Source organism: Mus pahari, chromosome X (genome assembly GCF_900095145.1).
Source record: "Mus pahari chromosome X, PAHARI_EIJ_v1.1, whole genome shotgun sequence".
Taxonomy (NCBI): Eukaryota; Metazoa; Chordata; class Mammalia; order Rodentia; family Muridae; genus Mus; species Mus pahari.
Genome location: NC_034613.1, coordinates 47,550,611 through 47,568,560, shown reverse-complemented (window position 1 = coordinate 47,568,560; position 17,950 = coordinate 47,550,611). Strand labels below are relative to the sequence as shown.

Here is a 17,950-nt window from a genome sequence, read left to right as displayed (position 1 = left end):
TAATTAATTAGCATCAAAACGACTCAAGCATGAAGTGCTTGCCTAGTATGTGTGAGTCCCTACATTTTATACATCCTCAGCACTACAATAAATAAAAATTACACTATACAAATATCTGAAACAGCGCTCTGGAAAATTGTTTTGTCTTTTAAATTATTCATTTTGAAGCAGTCCCACTAGATAGCACAGGCTGGCCACAAGATCTCTAAATACCTGCCTTCACTTTCAAATACTCAGATTATAGGCCTGTACCATAGTGCCTAGCTAGCTCTGAGTAATCTTTTAGAATTATCTCTCATAGCATATGAAACACATTCTTTCTCCTTTCTATCATTCCCTGTGTTATCAAAGTTAAGGAAGGAATTCAAAGATAACCTGACAACACTGATTTCAATTGTGCCCTATGACAATTAAAGAGGATGATTAACTTACAAGGGCAAAGGGTGAACTAGTACAAACCTCTACCAAATCCTAACTACTAATAAAAGAAGACTTTGATTCCTCAGGTTCTCCGTCTTTACGGGATAGAGACAGAGGCCAGTGGCAGAGCACTTGCCTACCATAAGCAAAGCTCCCAACACCAAACAAGTAAAACCCTTAAAAAGCCCCGAAGGTGGTTTCTATGCTGGCTTTCTTCTCAGTTACTTTTATAAACACATGTTAACTGTATAAGCTAATAGGTTTCACTATGATGTTTTCATCCATCTATATAGTGGACATTGACCCTATTCAGCCCATTACCATTCCTGATCTCCCTAATCAGCTGGTGTTGTCTCTCTTGTCAAATAGTTCCCCGTCTACTTCCATGTTTTGATTTCTTTTGTTTCTTTAATTTTGGCTTTGCATGCAAAAGGAAATATGTGCAATTTGTCTCTCTAGTTTGGCTTACTTCAGTTAATGTGATTTCCAGTTATACCCATACTTCTGGAAATGACATAAGTCCATTCTTTACAAATAACAAAACTCCATGGTATATATGTATGTATCAATGTGTGTGTGTGTGTGTGTGTGTGTGTGTGTGTGATGCCTTCTTATTTATTTGTAGATGACTACCCATGGTAATTATACAGTATGCTACAATGAACAGTACTACAATAAACATGGGTGTAGAGGTATTTTTGCTATGCTGATTTATATTCCTTATGCCTAAAGAGTGATATAGCTGGATAATACAGTAGTTCTAATTTTAGAGAGTTTTTTAGGAGCCCCTATACTGATTTCCATGGTGGCTGAACTAATTCAAAATGTACAAGATTCTTTTTTCTTGAGGTAGTGTCTCACTCTGTAGCCCACACTATCTTTATACTCACAGCAATTCACCTGCTTCAGCTTCTCAAATGCTAGAATTATAGACATAAGCCACTGCATCCAGCAAAAGTTTGTCCATGCCTCCCCCACAGCCTCCCCAGCACGTTCCTATTGGTTTCCTTGATAACAGACAGACATTCTTGACCCAGGTGAGATGGAATCTCAGTACAGTCAGTATTTTCATTTCTCCAGTCACTAAAAGTGTTTTAACACTTTGAAAACTTTTCTTGGCTATTTGTACATTCTTGAGGAATATCTAATCAGTTCATCGAACAACATAAAGATTGGATTACTAATTCCTTTGGTGTTGAGCTTACTGAAATCTTTACATATATTCTGGATGTTTACTCTGAACATTTCATTCTAAATTTTCTACAAATTCCTCATTTAAATACTGTTTTTAGCTTATCAATACACATTCAAAATTTTAAAGTTTATTTAGCAATCCAATTCATTCACTCATACAAACTCTTAAGAGATTTCAACCTGAAAGAAGAAGAAAGCTTTGTCAATAAAAGAGTTTCATAATCATAAGGCTAATTTTATAGAAAGCAATTCTTTAATATACTGAAGACTGCTAAACATCTCTAAAGCATATACCTATCAGCATAGCTGCTGTACAGCAACCATTTTAAACCGACTTTTCTTAGTTAGGCATGATGGGCTCACGCTGGCAATCATAGCATATACAAAGCTGAGGTGAGAGACAGACTGTAGTGAGGTTGAGGCCAGCCTAGATGAGAGTTAAGCTATGTATCAAAAGAACAAAAACAGTAGAGTGCATGCCGAGGATGTACATGGGCCCATGTTCTATCCCCAGACACCATAGCATACCCCAGTAATCCCAGCACTCAGGAAATGAGAACAAGTTCAAGGTGAGCCTTGGCTACCTAGTGAGTTAGAGGCCAGTTTGAGAGCCTGGGCTACATGAGACCCTGTCTCAAAAAACAAAGAAAGAAAGAAACCTAAATTATTTTTCTTATTTTAAGATATAGATAGCTAAATATAAATAGAAGATTTTTTTTTGAGAAATGGCTGTCTAGAAATGCAAAAGGAAGTATACAATCAATTTAAAAAACTAAAACTTAACTTTACTTTTGCTATATCCAATCACTAGGCTATAAAGACCAAATTAGATTTCTCAGGAAAATATTTAATAGCTGTAATCAGAACAGCATCAATTTGTGAAGCAGTTATAGTAATGAAAAAGTCAAATGAGCAAATATTTGCTTAAAGCAAAAGGATGTGAAAAGGGTTTACCACCTCCTTCCCCCAGCTCTGGTTCTACGCCTCAGAGAAACAGCCGCATGGGCTTTGACAGGGAACCCTGCAACTGAAACCTTCTCGCTCCACTCCTAAAGCATACCTGGGTCTGTGGCTGAAACAATCGCACCAAACAGCAAGCAATCTGTGAAGTAAAAATCCCCTGCGAGCTGCCCAGTCACCTTCATCAGGGTTACACAGCCATACATGATGGACCTGTTCAAGAAACACATTCTCATATTATAAAAATGCCAACTATTAAAGAAGTTAGAATAAAGGAGGACTAAGAAAAGTAATCTACTATACAGTACTCTATGATTGATCCTGGATTGGATTAATGGGTATTTAAATATAGCTAATATTTTAGGTTTAAGGAAAAGTCAAACAATTACTAATAAGTACCACAAAACCCCCACATTTGAGAATACAGTAATATACAAATCAAATGCAAGTCCAGGGCTGTTCTTTTAGAATTATAATCTGAAAGCTTAAAGGCATTCCAAGCTTCAAATCTTACCCAATAACGAAACAAGAAATCGCTGTTCCAAGAAAGGCATACGCTAAGATAGACCCAAGGTTCCGGAAGAAATGTCTCTGACAAAAAAAAAAAAGTTATGCTCTGTTAGAATATCTACCAACAATTGACAAAGAACATCCCTCTAGTGCAATTTTCTCTGCTAATATTAAGTGCATCGTACTCTAGAAGAAGCCATGTGGGGAAAGCATTCTGACACTGGTATCAATTTCAACATTTCGAAAAGACAAGGAGAGAAGAAAAGAAACCTTGGAAGAAATGCCAAGTGCTAAGAAAAGCATGGGAAACAGAAGAGCTGTCAAGCGCAGGAAAGTTAAGGCCGGTCAAAGTGTAGGAAATACGAAAGCACTCACCCTTTTGAGACTGTAGCCTGCATAAAATATGATAGGAGGAAGCAGTATGTTGAAAAAGACTTCCGGATCAAAAGTAACCTGTTAAGACACCGAGTGCTTTTCGATTATTTCCTTCAAAGTATCTTATTACATCATCAAACTATCGAAAGGAAGTTATGCTCTTTGATTCAAGGTTAAACTGGTCAACAGCAAGAACATTTCAATGTCAACTTCAAAACACTTCATGTAGGAGTATACATTTGCATTTCTCTGATGCTGAACACTTTTTATTGACCATTTTTATTTCCTCTTTTGGTAACTATTTACTTTATTAGCACATTACTTGGATAGATTTGGAGGGGTGTTTTTGGTGGTTCTTTACGTATCCTAGATTTTAATATTCTCATTGATATGTACTTGGCAATGATTCTTTTCCCCTTAAGCAATTTTTCTCTTTGTGTGTGTGTGTGTGTGTGTGTGTGAGAGAGAGAGAGAGAGAGAGAGAGAGAGAGAGAGAGAGAGAGAGAGAAAGAGAGACATGAAAATAGAAAAAGATGAGGAGAGGAAAAAGAGGGTAGCTGAATACATCAGGTACGAGAGGAGACAGGGGACACAGAAGAGGGCAATAGAAGAGGGAGACAAACTACAGCCAAATATGATGACACATATGTATTATCCTACATGCTAGCTCAAAAGTCAATATTCTAGATAGGGATCTGGTTCTTGCATGCTTTACACACAATAGTTTTTAATAAAGGAAAGCTGTTGTTCTTCTTTTCCTCCAGTGACAGGATGACAATGCTGGAATAATCGGTGACTCAGTTTCTATGGAAACTGGGCTAAAATATTATATTAAATTCTTAGCAGAACACAATAATACACACCTGTAATCACTGCATTTTGAGAAGGGTCTGAGGCAGGAGAATTGTGAGCTCAAAGGCAGCCTGAAGTATAGATTAACAGGCAGCTAGAGCCATATAACATGGCTCTGTCTCAAGAAAATAAAATTTAAAAATCTTAAAAAGTAGAGAAAATATAAACATATTTTTGCTTTATCCAAAAAGAGGCCTGGATCCAGAGACAGAATTCCAGGTTATACTCATTGTTAATAAATAAAACCGAGTTGCCACGCAGGGACTCTAAAGCTACATAGCGCAATACTATAGTCAAAACTCACTATACAGTCCAACATTTCCAGTCCTCACAGCTCCATTCATCTTGAATCCTACTTGCTCTAACAGTGCAGATGACCTCCTTCTGTTCTAAAGGCTGCAGGAGAAGCTGATATGAACACAAGGCAGCATTTACTAGAGTTTTGAAGAAACTAGCCATTTTCCATGGCTACTGTTCTCTGGTTTTAAAGTACACTTTGAGTTTATAAAATTTTAAACCAACAGGAGCACAACTAAGAGGCTGTAAAAATCAAGTTGTACTAACCAGAAGACAGGAGGAGTGGTGGTGGTGAAAACAGACAGATATGTGAAGTGGTACTGCTTCAGGGGAGAAACAGTAGAACAGCCAGGAATCATGGGAGCTAGTGAGACTGCAAGTCACCCTCCCATGGGAAGCCTGCTACAATACCTGAGGCTCTTACTAGGGCCCCAGAAGTTGTACAAGATTATGAATTAAAAAAAGGTAAAATTATATTTGTCTAGAACACAAGCAAGGCATGAAAGAATCCAGTGAAGCATTGGTGGAATCACTGGTAAAACTAAAGGGACTCAATGTGCTAAGGTACCCTAAAGCACTAGGACCATTTGTAAAGTGAAAACAGGCGGATGCATTCTTCTGAACTCAGGTCCTGGACAGTGTCAGTTATAAAAATCTCACACACAGTAAAACAAAGAGTTACAGATCTTAGCCTTAATCATAAAAATAAAATATAATCAGGTCTATCTCTTGAGAGCATTACATTTATTAACAGGTTTTATTCCATTTTAAATTAATTATTATTTTAATTATAAAAAGTTGCAGTTAGGCATGGTGGCACAAGCTGGGAGAGGTGGTACATGGTGCACGTGTGTAACTCCAAGGAGGCAGAGGGGGAGGACTGATTGCTACAAATTCCAGGTCAGCCTGTTCTCTGTAGCCCATTTCAGGGCAGCCCACAGCACAAGACGCTGCCTCAAAAATAAAAAGAACCAAAACAGGTAGTTCTTTTTCTGAGGATTCACCTAGTTGCTCCTTACACAGTTTTTAAAAACCCAAACATCCCCCTCAACTGAAAACTTACCTTCCTAAGCATTTCATTATCTTGAACATTGTTGAGTTCATGTGAGCTAATCTCTCCTTTCAGCGTATACTCATAAAATTTTCCACTGACGTTGACCAACAAGGTAGTTGGACTTGACTGCACTTCACAGCTCAGAGTCACATTATTCACATCGCTTGGAACATGAATGCCGTACCGAAGCACAAGGCCTACCAAAAGACCTGGAAATGAAAGAACCATCAGTTCTTTTCACAGAAACTGCTTAGTTGTACCCAATACATATCTCTAGATTAAGAACAGAAATTTTCTGATGAGAATCCTTCGTGGATCAGAACCAATTTTCAGACCAAATTGCTGTTACAGTTTGAAGTATTACTGAATTCCTATGTCTAAGACTCCAATTTTCATGTAATCCGGTGGGATGGGGGTGGGTGGGGGAACATGCCTTACAGTAACAGTAAAGGCCACTACATTCTAAGTCATCATATTCATAACTGACAAGGAAAGTAACCAAATGAGGAAATACCTTCAAGTCATCAATACACAGTTTATGCTTTAAGTGGTGTAGAGCTGAAAATGGAGTCGCACTGGAAATGTGTTCTTTGTAAACCTGGCCAATTTGGTTCACACCTATAATCCTAACATTCAGGAGGCTGAGGAAAGACTGGGTTCAAGGCCTGCCTGAACTACATAGTGAGTTACTGGGCAGCCTGAGCTACATTAGACCCTGTTTTCAAACAAGAAGGAAAAAGCAATGTTTCTCTTTAGGGCTGCTCTTTGGGTTTGAGCCCAAGACAACAAAAGGGTACATTTCTAAAAACCCCATCCATCAATTAAAAAGACAAACATATATGCTCCTTGTATTTATTCCCAAAGTACATACACATAGGTGATCAAATAATATATATTTAATAAATGGCAAAGTAAATATATATACATATATATATATATATATATATATATATATATATATATATATATATATACTATTTGTAGATTTACTGAATTCTACTACTGAAAGGTCAGGATTAAAATGTAAACTGCCCACATCAAAATCAATACGTGAAAGAAAAGGCCCTGATCCCGGTCCTGTGGAATCAGCACACAGGTTTTACTCCTACACATATGCAGATTTAACTACTTCTCTGGGTTCTATAAAACTGGACCGATAAACTGCAATGCTTAGGGTCAGCTTTATTAAGATATAATTCTAATGCTAGAAAATTTATCCTTTTGAATTCTATGATTCAGTGACCTTTAATATATTCACAAATTGTATATTCATAAGTGTAACTCAATCAACACTAATTCCAAAGCATTTTCAATGCTCCAAAAAAAAATTATAATACTCCCTACTCCCCTATACACAAACTCTAGCTTTTTGGTCCTTTTTAACTTAAAAAAAAGAGTACACACATATGTGTGCACACATACATGCATGCACATATGTGGACATGTGGTAGTAGAGGGTACAGGTTAACATTGGGTGTCGTCCTCACCGTATTGTTTGAGACAGGGTTTTCCCTGAACTCACTGATTTTGGCTAGACTGAGCTCCAGGGATCTGCCTATCTCTGCCCTCCCTCAGAGACACATGCCACCTTGCCTGCTTTTACTTGGGTGCTGGGAAGCTGAACTTAAGTTCTTATGCCTTCACAGTAGTTTACTGACTAAGCTATCTGTCTAGCCCTGTAAGCACCAACACTTGAAAGTTAATAATCAACTTTTTCATCTCTATGGATTTACGTATAGTGGAGATATCATATAAATGGAATCTTATAATGTATGACCTCTTATGTCTAGCTTCTTTCACTTAGTATAATATTTGAACATTCACCTTTGCTGTAGAATGTATCAAAATTCCATTTGTATGGCAAACCTATATTCTGTTATATGCATATACCTCAACTACACACTGAACTCATATTTCTGGAACTTTTTTTTCTACTTAAGGAATAGCAGAATAAGACTGATAAGGAGAATCACAAGGTGTTTCAGTGTGGCTACATTAGCAGCTGACAACGGGTGACGTTTGTAAGAGCTGCAGGAACTGAATTATAAACAACCACAATGTTAAAGAAGGGGGCTTGGACTTTATTGTCCTAAAGCAAAAAGAAATCATGAGTCCTGGGTGTGAGCTTGACATTAGAGTTCTATTTTAAAATATTGGTCTAGACTTGAAAGGGTCTAAATGGTTGTCTAGGTGAACACTGCAATCATTAGGCGGTAAGAGCTGTGGACCTCGTGTAAGAGAATAATGCCAGAAGTGGGGGTGGCTGGAAGATAGTAGGTTTTAGAAAGCTTTGGTGGCTAAGTAGAATAGGCTAGGGAGAATGGAATGAAAGACTAGAGGAGTCTTAATGGACTTGTCAATGAGGTGGTTACATTGACCAGAGCAGACAGGTAGAAAGCAGGGCCATTTAATGAAGTGGGAACACATCAGAGAGAATGGATTTACAGGAGGAAAATGCCAAGTTAGTTTTTAAAAGATTTTGATTCTTTTTTTTTCAATATTTTATTAGATATTTTCTTCATTTACATTTCAAATGCTATCCTGAAAGTCCCCTATACCCTCCCTCGCTGCTCACCTACCCACCCACTCCCACTTCTTGGCCCTGGCGTTCCCCTGTACTGGGGCATATAAAGTTTGCAAGACCAAGGGGCCTCTCTTCCCAATGATGGCCGAATAGGTTATCTTCTGCTACATATGCAGCTAGAGACAGGAGCCTTGGGGGTACCGGTTAGTTCATATTGTTGTTCCACCTATAGGGTTGCAGCCCCCTAAGACGAAAGGATGGACCATCCAGAGACTACCCCACCCGGGGATCCATTTCATAATCAGCCACCAAACGCAGACACTATTGCATATGCCAGCAAGATTTTGCTGAAAGGACCCTGATATAGCTGTCTCATATGAGGCTAAGCCAGTGCCTGGCAAATACAGAAGTGGATGCTCACAGTCAGCTATTGGATGGAACACAGGGCCCCCAATGGAGGAGCTAGAGAAAGATTTTGATTCTTATGTATGAATCTGCCTGTCATAGGCACAGGTGCCCATGGAAGACAAAAGAAGGTTACCTGGAGCTACAGTACCAGCAGTTGGGAGAAGCCTGACACAGGAACTCAGGACCTCTGGAAGAGCAGCAAATGCTCTTAACTGCTGAGCCATCTCTCAAGCCCCCTAAGTTTAGGTTCAAACATGCTTAGTTTGATGTGCCTGTGAAAAGTGCACACTTGAATATGCAGAATCTAGAATGCAAGTAGGGAGCCCCAACTTGGTAATCAGTTGTAGAAGTTAGTACATGCATGAGATGATCATCTGGGAGCAAAAAGTATGGGGGAAACAACCACCATTGTGGTGCCAATAAGAACCGAGGAACTGATAATGAATCTAAGGAGAAAAAGCCTTAGGAGTGAGAAGAAAGAAAGAAGTGGTGGCTAAGCATTCAGGAAGAAAAGGAAATGACTCAGCCCTCGTCACAGAGGCTTCTTCTTGCAGCAGATGGAAATTAACATGGAAATCCACAAGGAGACAAGATGAGGAGGGTGAGAGACTTTAGAGCACCAAGCCCTAAATGGGGTGTCTCTATCAAACCCCTCCTGTAAAGGCTCAGGGATCTATGCAGAAGAGGAGGTAGAAAGATTGTAAGAGCCAGAGGTACTGGATGATTCTAAGAAAACGGCACCTTGGATACACAATTAACTGATACACATACTAACTCACAAAGGCTGTGACAGTATCCATAAGACCTGCACAGATTCAAACCAGACAAAGTCCCAGCACTGAGAAGGGGAGGTGGAGACACAGTCCCACCCCAACTATGAAGCTATTTGCAGGTTATTCCTACTAGGAAAGGGAAAATCTGTTTTCTCCAATATAGTGTCACTGAGTATATTAACCACACCCCGGGCCGGGCCCCAGGCCCAGGTGTAATTAACCAACACAAAACAGATTCCATGTTTTATTTGGGGTCGTTTATTTCATTATTTTTTTACCTTACTGGTCATTTGATTTAACGTTTGCTTTGTTTTTGTTCTGAGTGAGAGAACATGAAGTTGGGTGGGTAGGGAGGTGAGGAGTATCTAGGAGGTGTTGGGTAAAGGAAAATGTGATGAAAATATATTGTATGAAAAGAATTAAGTGAAAAAAAAGCAACGGGGAAGTAAAAGCCTTAGCTGGTAGGGAAAGGGGAGGGAGAAAAGATAACAGGTCCTTATAGTTAACTCCCAACAACCACTTGTATTTGTTAAGGTCAGCAGCAATAATGATTTGCTGAACAGCACAATATAAATTTGAAAAATATTTTGGCCAATGTCCTGACCTACAATGAAGAATCACTTTAAAACCCTCTGTACCTACTGGACTAGTAGGTACATTTTGGCAGAAAGCCCCTAGTTCAAACCCCAGCACCCCCCCACACACACACCAGTTGTACAAACACAACAGGGTGTGGTGAGCACATCAGTAAGACAGAAAGATCTTGAGTCCATACAACCTCCATGATACGATGAATGAAAGAAAGCAGGAAAAGGGACAGAGAAAGAGAGGGGGAGCAAGAAGGAGAAATAGACAGGGAGAGATAAGGAAGAACATCATGACAGGATATCAGCAATCCTTGATAGATATAACCTAGGAGGGAATAAAGGCTGTATCCATATAATCCCTCTGTGTAGGTGATAACTTTGTTATCTCCTATCTCAAAAGATTTCCCAGTGGAGAGGCCTAGTAAAAGTTACCCCTTTGCATTTACATGTTAAGAAAAAGCCTCACCGGGCGTGGTGGCGCACGCCTTTAATCCCAGTACTTGGGAGGCAGAGGCAGGTGAATTTCTGAGTTTGAGGCCAGCCTGGTCTACAGACTGAGTTCCAGGACAGCCAGGGCGACACTGAGAAACCCTGTCTCGAAAACCAAAAAAAAAAAAAAAAAAAAAAAAAAAAAAAAAAAAAAAAAAAAAAAAAAAGAAAAAGAAAAAGCCTCAAGTTTAGCTACTATAAATATTAAACAGAAGCATAAATTCTTTCCAATGCAAGGAACAGCATGCACTGGTTCCTCTGCATGCCTGAAGCTACATTGGAACATCAGGTGCCCTGATCCAGGCCCAGGACTTGAGTAGATTTGAAACACACACCTTGGAAAAGAAAAAACTCCATGCAAAACAATTACTTATGCTGGAAATAAGACAGATCCTTTCATTACAGCATCTGGAAAATTGAAATTTCTCTGAAAAAATGTTGACAGATCAACAAAATTCAAGTCTGTAAAAGGTCAAATCCTAATCATGGAATTAAAACAATTCTTAGTAAAGCGGAAAGTCACAAAAGAGTGCTTTGTCCGGGAGATAAAGCAGAAACTTCTAGCATCCTACACATATGGAGACATAGAATATATTGATATTATACAATTTAAATTAATAACAGGCAACAAGAGATACTCTTCACAAAACAGACGCCTACCCCTACCATGCATTCAAGATCTGCTTGTGCTACAAGCACTCCCGGTGATAAGGAATTTAGCACCACCTGGGCCCACTACTGTCTTCTCTAGACAATGGAACACACACAGCTTTCTCGGGAACCCCAGCCCAGTCTCCCTGCCTATTGCACCTGAAAACTCTGGAACTCAAAAATATGGATGTACTACCACTGAAGAATTAAGTATAGACAAAACTACTCCTTAAGAAATGTTTGTGGCCCGCAAGATGTTTGCTACAGGAGCCTAATGACCTGAGTCCGGTCTCTGAAAAACCGAGTCTCCAAAGTTTATCCTCCAGTGTACACTGTGGAATGTGCGTGCCTGCACTCACAACTCACAATGCAAACATACACATTCATATAATAATAATGAAGGTAAATAAAGAAGTGTTTGTTCTATAGTCCCAGCACTCAAGAGATGGAGGAAGAATTACAGCAAGTTTGAGGCTACTCAGGGCTATTCAGGGACACCCTGTCTTAAAAACTAAAGGGCTATCTATGAAGGTCTAGCTCAGTGGCAGGATGCTTATCTGGCATGAGTGAGTCCCTGGGTTCAATGCCCAGGGCTCTCTAGCAAAACTCTGCATACATTCATCAAAACATTTATAACTTATCTCAAAAATGCTGTTAGAGAAGCCTGGAGAGACGGCTCAGCAGCTTAAAAGCATGTGCTTCTCAGGCAAAGAACCTAGGTTTGATTCCCAGTACCCAGATGGCAGCTCACAACCATCTTTAACTCCAGCTCCAGGGGTTCTGTTGCCGTCTTGAGCCTCTGAGGGCAGTACATGTATGTGGTACACAGATATTCATGAAGACAACAGATTTATATGTATAAAAAGAAAATCTCTTAAAACAACACTGTTAATTCTGTGGCAATGGCTAATTGAATTTCAAGATAGCAAAGAAAGTCAAAGCTTTTACTGGTGGCTGTTGTAATTTACTGGCTAAGAAAACGGGACTTTAAAACCAGATAGACGTTTTGAATCCTCACTAAACTTAGGATATCAAGCAGCTGACCAGTTAACCTGAGCACTAACCTCCACATCTGTAAAATGAGAAAGATAATGGAGTAGAGTACCCATATCATGGAGTTCTGAGGTTTAAACGAAATGTTCCTTAAAAGTGAATTACACAAAGTCTAACACACTGTAATCCTCAATAAACACTATCTTTTGTTGTTGCCTTGTTTTGTTTTGTTTTGTTTTGTTTTTTGAGGCAGGGTTTCTCTGTATAGCCCTGGAACTCAGAAATCCTCCTGCCTCTGCCTTCCAAGTGCTGGGATTAAAAGCATGCACCACCACTGGCCGGCAAACACTATCTATTAAGTCACTAGATTGTTAAGTACTTTGAGGCCAAGGAATGTGGCATGAACATGCATTTCTCACCATATGCCACATAGCACAGACATTTAATAATAAATGTTGACTGACAAAATTAACAGTTTATCCTGGGATTTAACTAAGCAAGATTCTCTAAGGCAAAACAAATATTTTTCTGCCATTTGCTTCTTATGTCCAAGCACAGTGCAGTGAGTGAACACTTTTCAGACTTAATTAATGATGACAACAATTTTCACTAACAGTGACTCACTTTTAAGCTTCTTAAGAAAGCTAGCCCAGAGAAACCCTGTCTCGAAAAACCAAAAAAAAAAAAAAAAAAAAAAAAAAAGGAAACTAGCCCACTAAGCGAAGCACGTGGGCGCCTTGACACTGTGTTTGCAGGGCTTCAGGAGATGGCTCAACTGGCAGTGTTCTTGCCATGCAGAATCTGAATTTGGGTCCCCCAAGCCCATGTACCAACAGGGTTACATCAGAGCACACCTACACTCCCAGCTCTGGAGAGGTAGAGACGGGAAGATCCATGGGATTTGCTGGCCAGTTACTCTAGCCACTAGCCACATCCATGGACTGCAGGTTCACTGAAAAACCCTGTCTCAAAAAAAAAAAAAAGATGAGCAATGATTGGGGAAGGCACCCAGTTTTTTGAGTTCTGCTCTTCATTGTATACCCACACTTGTCAGGGTCAGTGCTTTTAACTAGAGCAACTATTAATCTATGTTACAATCTAGAAACTGACCACACAGATGACTTAAGTTCACTTTTTGTTTGTTCGTTTTGAGATAGGGTCTCATTCTGCACACCACGACAGCCTCCAATCTTCTTGCCTCAAGTTCCAGAGTTCAGTGATCACAGGTGTACACCAGCACATTCCAGCGGTGGTTTAAGTTTTGTACCCTTGCTTCTTATAAGGATAAATGAGCTAGGCATGCTGATGAAAGCCTGTCATCCTAGCTCCTGGGAGGCAGAGGCAGAATTGCCATGGAATTAAGACTAGCCTGGGCTACAGAGAAGGACCAGATAACTTTCTAATAAATAAATAGCATTTTTTCTTCAGTTTGCTGAACCTTGGAAACACATCCTCCCAATCCCCTTTAGTTGGGAGCTGGATTTGGGAATTAGGAACCCAATTGTTCCATAGCTCGTTGTCATTTCTCATGTGAAAGTGGAACAAGCTGTGGAATGCCAAGCCAATCCCAGGGTTGACTCCTAGACTAACACTCTTGCATCTCATGGTTTTCAAGTGATACCTTTGTTGCTCCCTCATGGGATATTACTAGGAAGGCACTATTCCCTCTCATTGTGGAAGTGTTAGGAAAAGCCATCAGCAATCCTGTGTTTTCCTACTTCAGACATCAGATAGCAAAGAGCAAACATTTTCAGGCTCGTCCAAAGTCCCTATTTGATTTAAAAAAAAAAACATACTGTTTGTGTCTTGTAAGACTAAGGAAAAAAAAACTTTTCTGACCCTGGGATAAACACTATCTTGCTGTTACAGCTACAACAGCAACAAGAAGCTATCATTTACTGAGTGTTTACTCAGGAGTCAAGGACAAGGCTAAAAAAAAGGTTTTTCTCATCATTTATTCCCAATACACAGGTAAAAGGAAAGATGAGCGGAAGCTTGCTAAGATCACAGAGTTGTTGGCACCATGGAACAGGAATCTGGGGCTGACTCTCAAGGGTTTTGCAGTGTCAGGCCTCAGTCTGTTTTTGCATGGCCCAAGAGTTGAGAATGGTTTTTACATTTCTTTTTAAAAGCCTAAAGATAGAAAATTTAAATGTATTTGTACTTTGTGTGGATGCATGTCTTGCTCACATGTATGTTGGCGTGCCATGTGTGTGCGCTGCCCACAGTCCAGAAATGGGCACCAGAGTCCCTGGAACTGGAGTTATAGATGGTTCTGAGCCACTATGCTGGGGTTGGTAACTGAACTAAGGTCCTCTGGAAGAGCAGCCAGTGCTCTTGCCCACTGATCCTTCTCTCCACATCCTGGTTTCTTACTTAAAAAAAAAAAAGTTTTCAAAAAGAAAAAAAGAGAATAAAATGCAATATCCATGACCCTTACAATCATCCCTTTAAATATGCTAATCCTTGGTCTGAAGTCTCGTACCACCAACTACCATGACAAACCATTTCTCTCAATAGGAAAGAGATCATCTGTGATCAATCCCTTATTTTAACAATATAAGGCTCATTTTGCACTTAACCAAAGTTCAAATGCCATTACATACATGTCTATGGTTCCTGTAGATAATATATAATAATAAACTAACCAGTATATGTTCGCTGAAGATTGTAAACAAGTCACATACAGTATCACACAGAGAAATAAGATGAAATGTATAGCTTGTATGACCAATTTGCCTTAAGGGGCACTACAAATTGAATGCCATTTTGGACATTCTATTAAACAGGGGCAGTCCTCATGCTTAGAATTTATTACCTTACAAATGGAATGGGAGCCTGAGTCCATGCATTTTCTTAAGCCACACAACTACCTTTTATTGACACCCTTGATATGCATGCACATTCTAGAAGTCTGGGTTTCCTGGAAGTGGGTGGGTGGGGGCTGCATGGGGAAACGCCTTTTAGTTCCAAGCCTTCGTAGGCCCATCTTCAAGTCTCAGAAACAAACCTCATCTGGCTCAGTAATTCAAGACTGTACCAAATGAAGATAATCGTCACAAACGCACTGCACAGACAGGATTGTCTGTCCACCCTCATCTCTTCAGCCATACCCTCCTAGGCAGATAAGAGACTGTCAGCAAGATCTTCTTTTCCCCTCACAAGACTAGAGAAATGACTCAAAAGGCTTCTAAGCCCATGGTTTTTTTCTTTTTTGCCTCCTCTCCTCTGTCTCTCTGTTTCTTTCCCTTTTTCTCCACCCCCCCAGTGTGTATCATCTGTCCCTCCCCCAACACACACACACACACACACACACACACAGAGAGAGAGAGAGAGAGAGAGAGAGAGAGAGAGAGAGAGAGAGAGAGAATAACCTCAAAAGAAAGCCCAGTGAGACTGAAGAAGCAAAATCATTTACAGAGCAACTGATCAATAACCTCATGCCAACAGCAAGTCACCCATATGCATACGCATGAAGGTTCTTAATTACCACTTGGCTGGCCGATTCTCATCATATGGTACGTAACATGCTGCTGGAAGAACCCTAACTCTTACTAGTCCTCACTTTCATAAGCCTGAATCCAAAGGGTCAACCCTAAGGCTCGCCATCAGGTCTAGTATAATAAATGAGGACGATATTGAAAAAGCCCTAAGCCTTCTGTAGCCTACTTCAGGTTTTTAGTTAGTGTGGGTCCCACGGGAGGAAGGCTATCATTTGCACCTAGAAAGGAGGCAATGCAAAAGCTGGGCAATAAGTAAAGGTCGACTCTAGTTCCAAATGAATGCCGATGCTGGCAGTACAGCTACCTCTGCAGCTTCAACGAACCTTAAACAAACTGACACCCCAGAGACAGAGATTGCAAAGATGTCTTCCCCGCCCCCAGCCCCATCCCATACACCGCACCCGACTCCCTTTCCCATCCTCTACACCCACCAGTCCTGGTCCCCAGCTTGGAAGGCAGAGAAGGGGCAGCAGGGAGCAAAGAAAAAGGGGGTGGGGTCGGAGGCGAAAACAGCAAGGAGAGCCAGAGAAAATGGGGAGGCGAGGCTGAAAACGAGATAGGAAAAATGGGGGGCGTAGCAGAAATAGAGGGGGGTGAGCCAGAGAAACGGAGGACGATTTAAGGCGAGGCGGAAAATGAAATGATAAGGGAAGCAGAATGTAGGCCGAGCAGGACCAGGACAGGAGGCGAAGGAACCGGCAGGCAGAGAAAGGGACAGTGCCAGCTAGGGGACAGGGGTCCGAGTCACTTGCCATAAATCATAGCAAGGCCAGTTTCGTGCAGGAAGCGGGCCCGGCGGTGCTTGAAGAGCCAGATCGTCAGGATGGTGAGGGTGAGCAGCAGGATGAAGATGAGCAGGTTGGCGCTGTCCTGCCGATGGCTCTCCTCCGCCTGCTTCTCGGACACGATCTCCTCGTCCATGGCTCTGGTCGTTCCCCCGGAGCCGTCCAGAGCCCCGGCCCAGCCAAAGAAGCTCACTGCGAAGAGCAACCAGAGGGGCCGCCTGAGCGGACGCGCCCGGGGCCCGCAGACGCCACGGCGAACGGGCGCCAGCCGCCAGCCGCGCCGAGCCCCAGCCATGGCTTCCCCCCCACCCCCTGCCCCCCGCCCCTCTCCTCACCCGCAGCCGCCCGTGGTCCGACCACTCCCCGTGGGCTCACGGGAAAGGGGCGGGGCTAGAGCCGAGCCGGCGGTGCAGGCACCGCCCAGCAGGGCCTCCACTCTTAAAGTGACCGCCACAGCTCCCGCCTGCGCGTCCCCATTCTTTGGCTAGTCTGCCCACCCACAGGCACGCCTAGAGCTCAGTCCCAAAGTGAAAACTTATCGAATCTAACCCACTGTTTTCCGCTGAAGAAACGCGGGGCCCGTGTAATCAGACGCAGGTTGCGCGCTCTCTACTTGGTTTCCATTCTGACAGCTGGGAAGGGGACAGAAATCGATCTTCATAACCCATCTGGATATCGTCCCCCAGTGTCTCTTAAAGGCATAAGAAGTTGTCCCCATGGGAGTGGCCTCAATCTCCAGCTCTGTAATTTAAATCGGGATCCCCTTATCCTGCCCTTATTGGGGAAACAGTAACACTGTAAGAGTTCATAAAAGAACTCACACAAAGGCGTGGATCATGGATGCAGCTGTATAATCGGGTTTTCTTTGGATGTCAAAGTTTAATATATGTCATTCATCATCAGGAATGAATACATAGGTTCATCAACCTTGGAAAGAGTAGGCCATCAAGTTGTGCTCAGATTTACCTCAGAAACCCTGTGCTACCTTGGGGAAGAAACCTTTGCTGGTACAGGGGTTTTCCCTCCCCTGTTGTCTTTTTTACTATTACTTTAAGGCAAATGTCACCGGTCTTTCCCATTTACGCTTTACCTTTCCTTTCCCTTTTCCCAAAGAGGAATTTCTGCAGATCGCTCTAGAGCTCATGAGGCAAGATTCTCACAGCTCACCCCCATAGCTGAGCTGCCCTTGGGAACATTTTCAGTCTCCACACTTGCAGTCTCACACCTTAGGCAAGGTGGGCTTCTTTATTTTTTTCCAATTTTTATTAGGTATTTACTTCATTTACATTTTAAATGCTATCCCCAAAGTCCCCTATACCGTCCCCCCTCCCCTCCCCATCCACTTCCCCTTCTTGGCCCTGGTGTTCCCCTGTACTGGGGCATATAAAGTTTGGAAGACCAAGGGGCCTGTCTTCCCAATGATGGCCGATTAGGCCATCTTCTGCTACATATGCAGCTAGAGACACGAGCTCAGGGGATACTGGTTAGTTCATATTGTTGTTCCACCTATAGGGTTGCAGACCCCTTCAGCTCCTTGGGTACTTTCTCTAGCTCCTCCATTGGGGGCCCTGTGTT

The 17,950-nt window shown here is 41.6% G+C and overlaps 1 protein-coding gene across 2 annotated transcripts in view; it reads right to left on the bottom strand.

Annotated features, from left to right (window-relative positions):
- Positions 1-16,751, bottom strand: part of Slc9a6 (solute carrier family 9 member A6) — a 54,260-nt gene extending 37,509 nt beyond the window's left edge. The window contains exons 1-6 of one of the 2 annotated variants that reach the window (XM_029534171.1): positions 16,711-16,751; positions 16,343-16,567; positions 5,672-5,871; positions 3,460-3,537; positions 3,089-3,165; positions 2,675-2,787 (exon numbers count right to left, since the gene is read on the bottom strand). In XM_029534171.1, coding sequence (XP_029390031.1) covers positions 2,675-2,787; positions 3,089-3,165; positions 3,460-3,537; positions 5,672-5,871; positions 16,343-16,511 — 637 coding nt within the window. In that variant the 5' untranslated portion in view covers positions 16,512-16,567; positions 16,711-16,751. Of the gene's footprint in view, positions 1-2,674; positions 2,788-3,088; positions 3,166-3,459; positions 3,538-5,671; positions 5,872-16,342 lie in introns of both variants that reach the window. The other variant, XM_021187696.1, reaches the window with a different exon arrangement.
- Positions 16,752-17,950: the final 1,199 nt, after the last annotated feature.